This window comes from Eubalaena glacialis, chromosome 3, assembly GCF_028564815.1.
Source record: "Eubalaena glacialis isolate mEubGla1 chromosome 3, mEubGla1.1.hap2.+ XY, whole genome shotgun sequence".
NCBI classification, from domain to species: domain Eukaryota; kingdom Metazoa; phylum Chordata; class Mammalia; order Artiodactyla; family Balaenidae; genus Eubalaena; species Eubalaena glacialis.
The window spans coordinates 170,126,216-170,136,251 of NC_083718.1; the positions used below are offsets into that span (position 1 = coordinate 170,126,216).

General features: G+C 57.1%; 1 protein-coding gene across 1 annotated transcript; it reads right to left on the reverse strand.

The window, feature by feature from the left end:
* Positions 1-1,558: 1,558 nt before the first annotated feature.
* Positions 1,559-9,369, reverse strand: HCRTR1 (hypocretin receptor 1). The gene is made up of 7 exons (XM_061186878.1): positions 9,096-9,369; positions 8,729-8,907; positions 7,300-7,543; positions 6,811-6,926; positions 4,708-4,934; positions 3,470-3,591; positions 1,559-1,749 (listed from the first exon to the last, which is right to left on the reverse strand). The coding sequence occupies exons 1-7, from the start codon at positions 9,292-9,294 to the stop codon at positions 1,559-1,561; spliced, it is 1,278 nt and encodes a 425-aa protein (XP_061042861.1). The 5' UTR covers positions 9,295-9,369.
* Between the last annotated feature and the right edge of the window lie 667 nt (positions 9,370-10,036).

Here is a 10,036-nt window from a genome sequence, read left to right on the forward strand (position 1 = left end):
GCCCTCACACCTCATTCCACACACTGCCCCTCCAAGCCTGGCTACCAACTTGACAAACAGCTTTGGATCCTAAGGCTAGCGGGAGGGGAGTGGAGAATGGGCGGGACACCCTGTACCCTCTGGCAACAGCTGCACATCTGTGGCAATGTTCACGTGAGCTGGGCTGGCGAGTCATCTGGAGAGCAGGAGGACGTGCTCAGACCACTCCCTCCACCTGCTCTGCCTACGAGGGGGGGTGCTAAAGCATTCCTGGGCTGGGCCCCTGGCAGGAGCCGCAGTTTGCCCCACTTCTTGACGGGTGAGGTCATTAATCAGGTTAAGCAGACCCAGCGGTGCGCATGGCCGAGCTGGCCTCTGCCAGATGTCTCCCGCTCCTCTCAGCAGAGAGTCCTTCAGACTGCTTCCCACCTCCTGCTCTGGCAGCAAGGATCAGGGCTCCTGGCAGCCCTCTAATCATCTTGGTGGCAGATGGAGCACGTCTAGCCCAGTCTCTGGCTTTCTCTTTTAAATCTGTGAGTTCATAGAAAATAAATGCAAGCCCTGATTTCCAAGAAGGTGAAGATAACAGTAAATCGGTCTGTTAACCCCGCTGTCTGCCCACCCTACCCCCCTTACCTTCCATAGACTGCTGGGCTCGTGAGCAGACAGATGTGGCCAGGATCGAGGTCGTGGCATCAGAGGATCGGAGCCACGTGAGGGGGCAGGAGCACGTGTGCTCTGAGGCCTGCCCAGGAGCCATCTGGGATCCCGTGTGTTAGGGGATCAGAGGTGGGAGGGGTCAGCAGATAGCAGCATTCCAGCGCTGCCTTGTCTTCTCCCCTCCCCCAGCCTCCCCACCTTCTCACTCCTAACCTAAGAAGCACAGATTTTGTGCAATGACAAGGAAAGGGAACATTCAGTGCCAGGCTTTTAATTACAGTTGCTTCAGGCTGCTGGCCTCCATACCAAATGGCCTCATGGAGAGTGCCCTATCACTGCACGACCGACGGGGTGCAGTCTGTGGTGTGTGCACTTGGCACCTGGTGAGGGTGGGGCTCTGTTCCCACTGGGGAAGGGCTGGGCTCAGATTAGTTCACATGGGCCTCAAGGAGCGCTGCCAAGTGCAGCCTGGGCTTTAGAGCCCCTGGACCAGATGGAAATGCCTGCTGGGACCCTTATAGCAGACTCCAGGGAAGACCTATGATTGGGTAGGAGAGGGGTCTTTGGGAGGAGGGCCAAGCTCTGGAAGGATGATGGTGATGGATGGTACTGTGCGGTATAGCCAAGTGGGAGGAACACAACGTTAATCTTGTCCATAACGCTTTACAGTTTACAGAGAGCTTTCCACTTTCTTGAGCGTGCTTAATCCTCACATCAATCCGCTTAGGGGACGCAGCTCAGAGAAGGGAAGTGACAGTGCCCAGAGTTAAACAGGCAGAAAACGAGGCGAGGAGCCCTGGCCTCGCACTGCAACCAGCAATCTTTCCACGAGGAGTGGGGGCAGGCCCCCCAGTAGCCAGAGGAGCAGCCCAGGCAGGGGATAGGTTGCACCCCCTTTTGCCACCAGGATGGCCCTCGCTCAGGGCAGCACCGTGGTGACACTGGTGAGCACCACGTGCTCCGAGACTTTGGAGACAGAGCACCGGCTCTGCAAGGACAAGGACTTGTGGCTGGCAGAGGAGCGAGGGCTGGGGGCCTTCAGAGAGCCGCAGGGACCCAGGCCAGGCAGGCAGCAGGAGAAGGCGGCCTTAAACTGCTCCCGGAATTTGCCTTGGTTGAGAGACAGAAGACACAGCCATAAGGAGACAGAAGTGGCAGGGAGGGGCCTTGGGCCCAGGGACACCCACGCAGCTCCAGCCAAGCTGTCTGTGAGGGGGTGGGAGGGAAGGGTAGAGCTGAGCAGGAGAGAGCCCCAAGGCGACCTCGTCACTGCCAGGGAGAGTGAGGACAGAGGCCCTGGAGCAGGTTCCCAAGGAGAAATGCAATTTTCATCTGATTCCTTGACTGCGCTCTGGCTCTGAGCCTGGCTGAAAACGTTTTGTCTGGCTCAGGGAGCTCAGGTCACCTCTGCCCTCGTTGGCGGGTGGGTGGAGGGGCTCAGGGCTCACCATCTGTGGCTAGGCTTTCCCCATCTCTGCCCCATGGTGATGAAAATGACAGCAGCAGCAGCCCTTGCACAAGGCACTGCGCCGGGCGCCTGAGTTTGTCGCCCAGCTCACCCCAGCACCCTGAAGGCCTGGAGTCCTGTAGCCTCACTCCACAGAGGCACGCAGAGGTGCAGTGGCTTGCCCAAGGTCACCAGCCAGAATTTGGGCCCCATTCTCATTCCAGAGCCTTCGCTTAAAGGGTAGGGGACAGCGGGGAAGAAGGGACCACCACAGCCACCTGTACAGTCAGAGGACACCAGGCAACAGATTGTGCTGGAACTGAACAACCGTGTTGCAATCACCCCGCAAGCCTGGCCGGTGCCCAGCAGAGGGCCGAGCACACAGTAGGCGCTCAGTAAATGTAGACCAAACGAAGGAATGCACGTCAGGAAGTCTGCCTGATGTGTCCTCTGCCGCTTGCTCATCTCTTCTGTTCTCTCCTCTGAGCTGGAAACCACCCGGCTAGCCTTTGTTGAGTAATTCTTTGGTCTCAGTGAGGGTTACAGCATTGACCCCAGCCCCTTCTTTAACCTTTCAACCTTTTCTCAAAGACTGTCCAGGCTTGAGCAGTCATCTGGTCAGTTCCCTAGGCCTGGTCCGAGTCAGAGGTCTGGTGAGTCACACTCTGCTCAGCCCAGGCGGCGGCCCGGGGTGGGGCCTTTCCGCCCTGAGACCAGGAGGTAGTGGAAGGGGGTGGGGGCTATGGGACAGCGGAGAGAGGAGGCCTGGGCTGGGGGACAGGGGACCAGGGATGCCTGGGCTTGCAGGGGGGAGAGTGGGAGGGTTGGTGCTGGAGGCAGGTGGATTCAGGGGTAGCCCCCCCCCCCAGATTCGGGCCACTCTGCCAGTACGTGTCTAGCTGGGCATGGGGAAGCTGTTCCCTGGCCCTGGGCTGCCTCGCTGGTGGCCCTCCCTTCCCCCTGATGCCTCGATTATGCAGTCATCTTCTCAGGCAGGGGCTCCATCTGGAGCCTGTGTTGACCAGACTGGCTGATTGGCAGTCCTGCTGTGCATGCATCAAGCAGGGGTGGAGGTGAGCTGGCCCAGCCCCTGCGCTCCCACCCGCTCAGTGGTCTGCATAATCTGCAAAACTGGATCCTGGTGCTGCTCACCTTCTTTGGCCACTATTGGGAGTGTGGCCTGTCTCCCACTCAGAGCAGGGCTCTTGGGCGGGGACAAGTCTTCCCCCTGAGTGGGAGTTGCCAGAGCAGGGTCATGATCGCCAGGAGGCAGCAGGTGTATCCTTCCCCGCATGCTTTATTCAGCCTGGGTTGAAGATGGGGAGACTATGGTCCTGGGGACTGTTGCCACCCTCAGTCACTCTGCGTCCCCAGCCCACTCACCACTGAGGAAGTTGTAGATGATGGGGTTGGCGGCGCTGTTGGCGTACACCAGCCAGTGGGAGAAGGTGAAGCAGGCATAGACGGCTTCTCGGTCGCTGGCTTGGTGGAACATCCCAAACACCCTAGGACCAGGGGGCAGGCCACTCAGAAATGGGATAGATTGTGTGTGTGTGTGTGTGTGTGTGTGTGTGTGTGTGTGTGTGTGTGGTTATGTTGGGCAGGAGTCGCCGTCCTCATCTACCAGACAGGAAAACTCAGAAAAGGAAGGCGAGTTGACCAAGGTCACATAGCTCATGAATGGCTGTAAAGTACGAGAGTCCCACTGCCCCTTCTGTCCACCAGGTAGCCCTTTCCTGGGCCTCTGAGTCTGGGGTCCTGACCACAGTTTGGGGTTCTTGGGCGCAGAAAGTATGACCAGAGTAGGCCTAGGAACAGGGACCAGGGTACCTCTGCTCAGTCACCAGCTGTGTGATCCCCTGGGGCTCCCCCTCCACTTTATCATCCATCCCCGTAGCAGCATGATGAGTCATAGACATCATCCATTTTTCAAATAGGGAAACTGAGGTTCAGAGAAGCAAAGTGATATGTCCAAGATCACACAGCCAGGAAGTGACCAAGCACAAACTCACACTGAGATTGTCTCATGGCAAAGAGCCCAGGGTCTTGCCCTGCCCCCCTCCCCACCCCCACCCCATGGCCTCTCACTTGCTATTCTTCCAGACACCTGTGGGTGTGGTTCCTCCCTTCCTTCAAGTCTCTGCCAAATGTCACTTCCTCAGAGAGGGTTTTTTTTTTTTTAACCATTACATCTAAAGAACATTTTTTTTTAACCCCACCAACCTCTGTCACTGTCATTCTCTATCCTCTTTCCCTATTTTTTCTTCAAAGCAGTTATCACTGGCTGACATTGTAATACATGTCCATTCTCTCTCCCGCCAGATGTCGCCTCCACGAATGCAAGACATTGTCCCGTGCACTCGTTCACTCCGTTCCCAGCCCTAACAACCTGATGATTGAGTGCCCAGACGAGAGAATTTTCACGATAGCCCTAGGAGGCAGGCCGGTTATTATTCACATTCTACAGATGAGGAGATTGAGGCTCAAAGAAGAGAAATTACTCCCCCAAGGTCACACAGTGCCTGAGCGGTGGAGCCAGGTCTTTCTCCGAAGCAGAGAGAGCTCCTTCCTCTGACCCCACCACCTCTCCCCACCCCCAACCCCTCCCCACGCGCTCTCACCTCTTGAGGACATTGAGGACACTGATGGGCAGGTAGCAGAGGGCAAAGACCAGCAGCACCACCATCAGCATCTTGGCCGTCTTCCTCCGAGCTCGCATTTGCTTTACCTCGGCCAGGAAGGCACGGGCCCGAGGCGGGGGCTCTGCGCCCACGCCCTGCCCCTGGTCCTCCAGCTGGTCTGAGGGCCTCTTCCAGTTCCTCACCAGGGCCGACGTGGTGCCGGGGATCTGTCCAGCACACACAGACAGCAGCGGTGGGTACAGCTCCTTGGATGGGTCGTTCTGCTTTGCTGGGCCTGCTCCAGGCTGGACCCTGGGGCAGGGGGAGGTGGGCAAGGGAACAAACCCTTGCAGCAGGAAGGAGCCTAATATTCATGATAAAAGCCAACACTCTGGACTTGAGTGTACTTCCATTTTCCATTAGCTCATCGTGAGACCACCCACAATATGCCTCTTGGGACGGTATTATTCACCCTTAGTTATAGATGAGGTAGGGGACCCTTGACAAGTCCCCAGGTCACAGCCTGGGGCCTGAACATCCTTCCAGCTACCCATCCATCTTCCTTAAATCACCACCTCCATCTGTGGTGACAGGGGTGGTTGGATGACTCGTGCCTCCCCTAGTCCGTGCCTGACTCTGGGAGGCCTGAGCAAGGGGCGTGCAGGTGGACAGCGTGGAATGGCGTGGGCCTCAGAGCACAGGTCCCAGCCTAGGTCAGTGCCGATAGGCCTGTGGTGGTTCTAGGCTCCTGGAGCAGCCACAGATATTCTCAAAGCCTCTCCCACACTGGACACCTGAATCACCCCACAACAGAAGGGCATGGGGCTAGAGTTCAGGAAACTTGGGATCCAGGGCCAGCTCAGCCATTCACGAGCTATGTGACCTTGGTAAACTCACTTTTCTTTTCTGAGCCTTGGTTTTCCTGTTGGATAAGGATAGCGACTCCTGCCATCTTGATCGGGGGACTGCGAGGAGCAGATGGCAAGTGTTGGTGGGCCACAGGGCTGCTCGTGTTCTGGCCAGCTTCCTCTCCCCGCCCGGGCACTGACCCAGGACTCGTCCCGCAGTGCCAGGGGCCTCTGAGCACCCCCTCCCATGGCAAACCCCACCACCACCACCACCACCAAAACCTGCTGTTGGTCAGTTTGTAACAGAGGAAAGAAGGAAGGCCCTGGAACCAGAAAGGCTCTGCCACTCATCGGCCGTGGCAGATTGGTTGCCCTTACTCAGCATTTGTAAAGTGGGTAATATTGCTTCTTTGCTTAGATAGTTGTGAAGACATTGCAAGCAAAGTGCCTAATTTGGACAGCAGCACGGAGGTGTTATTGCTGTTGTGGCGCTGAACCGAGCATTGGAACCCCACAGACCCGGGTTTTAGTCCCTGATCGTCCACTCGCTGGTGAGGGATTTGGGAGAAGTTGCTTTGCCTCTCTGGGTCTCAGTTTTCTCACATATTAAGGTGGGGATAGGGACTCCCCTGGTGGCGCAGTGGTTAAGAATCCGCCTGTCAATGCAGGGGACACGGGTTCGGGGCCTGGTCCAGGAAGATCCCACGTGCCGCGGAGCAACTAAGCCCGTGCGCCACAACTACTGAGCCTGCGCTCTAGAGCCCGCGAGTCACAACTACTGAGCCCACGTGCTGCAACAACTGAAGCCCGCGCGCCTAGAGCCCGTGCTCTGCAGCAAGAGAAGCCACCGCAACGAGAAGCCCGCGCACCGCAACGAAGAGTAGCCCCTGCTCGCCGCAACTAGAGAAAGCCCGCGCGCAGCAACGAAGACCCAACGCAGCCAAAATAAATAAATAAATAAATTTATTTTTTTAAAAAAAGGTGGGGATAACGTATGGTGGTGAAGAGGATGCAAGACTAGCTGGGAGTGCCTGGTACAATAACTGGCAGCTACTGATATTAGGAGGATGTCAGTTACTATTCGGTTCCAGGGCCGGCACTAGCACTTTTGGCCTTGAGTTTGACATGTGCCTAGGCCTTGCCTCTCTGGTTGCAGCCAGGATGGCATGTTCTGAAGGCAGAGGACTGTCTACTCCCTCAGACCAGTACCCCTGTCCCCTCCCAGCCCAGACGGTGACACCAGAGTGCGCCTCACCTGGCGGCCCCAGAGCTTGCGGAAGATCTGGAAATAGGCCATGGCCATGAGGCCTAGCGGGGCCAGGTAGGTGACAATGAAGAAGCAACTGTGGTAGATCTTGGGATAGAGATCATCTGCAGGGGCCAAGAGATGCAAGGGTTGGGCTCAGTCTGGGAACCCCCAGCCTGCCCTGCTTAGCAATACCACCCTGCCCTGACTAGGGCCAAAGTAAGCAGCTGGGCCCCATACAGGTGCCACGGCAGAGAGACCCTGGAGTTGCCCAGCCCAGTGGTCTCCATCCTGGAGGCACCCCTGGCAGATGTCTACACTCGAGGAGGTACCCACGCCGGAGGTATCCCTGGTAGATGCCTGCTCTAGGGTGTCCTCCCAGGAGATACCCACCCCTGGGTGCCCACCCCAAAAGTGCCCTGATAGATGTCTGCTCTGGGGGGGTGTGCCCCGGAGGTGCCCACTTCAGGGACACCTGCCCAAGGCTCCCGCCGTTACCTGCCCAGCGTTCATCACAGACAGAGAAGAGCCGGGTGCGGTTGGCTAGCTCGGGCAGCACACTGCTGCATTCCATGACAGCAGCCTGGGGCACCATGACAGCCAGCGACACGGCCCAGATGCCCAGGATGGAGCCACGAGCACGCCGGGCAGTGCTCTTGAACAGCAGGGGGTGGCAGATAGCATACCAGCGGTCCAGGGCGATGAAGCTGAGAGTCAGCACTGCCACTGACACAGACACGGCCTGCCCCATGGGGACACAATGTCAGTCCTTTTGGGGGCCACCCAGAGACATGGGGTGAGTGATGGAGCTCACAGCCCAGAAATACCAGGCAGCCAGGTGCAGTGCAAATCCTGACTCCGCCACTTACTGCCTGTGTAGATTTGGGCAAATCACTCACCCTCTCTGAGCCTCGTATGCAGAATGGGAATGTATCATCCACCTGGCAGGATTCTCGTGAGAATAAATGAAATTATGGATGGAGAATGTCCAGCTTGAGACCTGGCACATAGTAGGTGCTCCCCTACTATGAATAATAATTTACACTTTAGGAAATAACTACGTGGCGGACACTGTTCTCGTTATCCTCACAACAACCCTTGAGGTGTGTCCTCTTACCCCCAAGGTACAGGTAAGGAAACTGAAGCAAGAAAGATTAAATAACTTGCCTAAGGTGGATTTCCTCACCTGCCTGTCTTTATTCTCAGGGTTGCCAGAGTTAATGGGTTGAGTGGGAAACCTCCAAATAATGGGAAATCCAAGAGGCATTTCTCTCTGCCCCGGGATCCCATCCCTTCCCCAGGCTGTGAGGAAAAAGAGTCCTCATTCTGGGAGGCAGAGATGAACCTAGGCCAGAGACGTAGGGGCACTGGCTCCAGGAGTGCTCCCTGCCCTCTGGGGTACAGGGAGAGGGTCGAGGGATGCAACCCTCTGGCCAGCTCTCCTTCCAGCCCAGCAACCCTACAGGACAGCCTGACGCCCACCACTGGGAGAGGGAAGGCCCCGGCCAGGATCGGAAGGGGCGGGGAGGAGACTCTTGCCAGCCCGCCACCTCAAAGCTGCCCCCCTTGGGATCAGGGAAGAGGCCCATTCTCTGTCACGGTGGGCTTGCGCCTCTCTCCTCCACTGTGTGCCCGTGTACCTGGAAGTGACTGTACATGTGTCCGTACATGCCTGTGTGTATGTCTATGGGTGTGACCTGGAGGGGATCTCTGTATGAGTATATGGGGCTGTGTCTGTGTCTGTGTCCTTGAGTGTCGTGCCTGGCGGCCTGCCCTTGCTAACAATAGAGCATGACACTGCCAAGGTACTGAGCCATGATGTCCTGTCTAAAAGGCAAGTTTGAGGTTCACTGAGACCTATGCAAGGCCATGGTTTTTGTACTTGGTATGACAGGGGGGTCATGAAGGGCACCCAGGCAAAGCTCACCTGTAGATAGGGGATGACCTTGCAGAGGGCATGGCCGAAGAGCCAGGATTCAGTAATGTCTACCAACAAGCTAGCCGGCAGGCAGATGGCCGTCACCAGCACGTCGGCCAGGGACAGGTTGACGATGAAGTAGTTGGTGACCGTCCTCATGTGGTGATTCCGCCACACGGCCAGGCAGACTGCAGGGTGGGAGCAGGATGAGATGAGGCCGGCGGCAGAGCCACGCCCAGTCTAGCTGGGTCCCATCAGTGAGACCCTTCCCCCACAGTACCCAGTAGGGACGGGGGGAGGGGGAGAGAAGCAAGGCCCAGGACCCTTCCCACTCCCCAGGGGAAGCCCGAAGCACCACAGGGACCTAGAGACCTACCCAGCGTGTTGCCCACCAGGGCCACGAGGAACACAGCCACGTAGGCGGCGATGAGGACCCACTCGTACTGCTTCGGGTACAGATAGTCACGCCACAGATAGCGGAGAAACTCGTCTTCATAGTCTGGAGGCACCGGGGACGGTTCCCCGCTGCCAGTGGGGACCCCCATCTGGGGCCCTGGGGTGGCCGAGGGCTCCATGAGCTCAGGAGCCACTACAGCTGATGGACGTCCCAGGCTCTCCCAAGGGCGGGGCGCCCCCAGGCCAGGCCTTAGCCACTTCCCTCAGGGGACCCAGAGTCTTGCACTCAGGTGTTTGTGGTCCCAGCCTGAAACCTTCTGAAGGAAGGAAAAGGGAACATTGGGGAGAGTGCCAGGCAATTTGCAGATAAGCTTCCTCTTAATTCTCACAGTCATGTGGGTTATGGAGAGCCTGAAATCGATGGAGACAGATCTGCCTTGCATCCCAATTTCATACCAGTTGGGTAACTTACCTCTCAGCCTTGGTTTCCCCATCTATCCCGTGGAGTAATAACTGAACCGGCCTCACAGGGCCCCGCTGAGGAGTAATGAGCTGTAATGAGTGCCAAGTGCTTTACCCAGAAACTGGCACCGGAAGCCGGCTTCACGGTCATTGCCGGTTACCACTATTAAGAGCCCTGCTTTGCAGAGGGGGAGATAGAAGCTCAGAGAGGTTGAGCCCCTTGCTCAAGGTCACAAAGCTGCTATTCCAGGTCTGTCTGAGTCCACCAAATACCACAGATTGGAGAGGGGAAGCCATCCTGATTTAAATGTTCTCTCCTGAGTCAGTTCACAGGCTTGAATTTTTGGTTGAAAAACTGGTCAAGGGAGGCTTTTAGAGACCCAGGCCCCGCCCACAAGACCTGCCAGACCCTCCCTGGTGAGGGGACACACACACACACACACACACACACACACACAC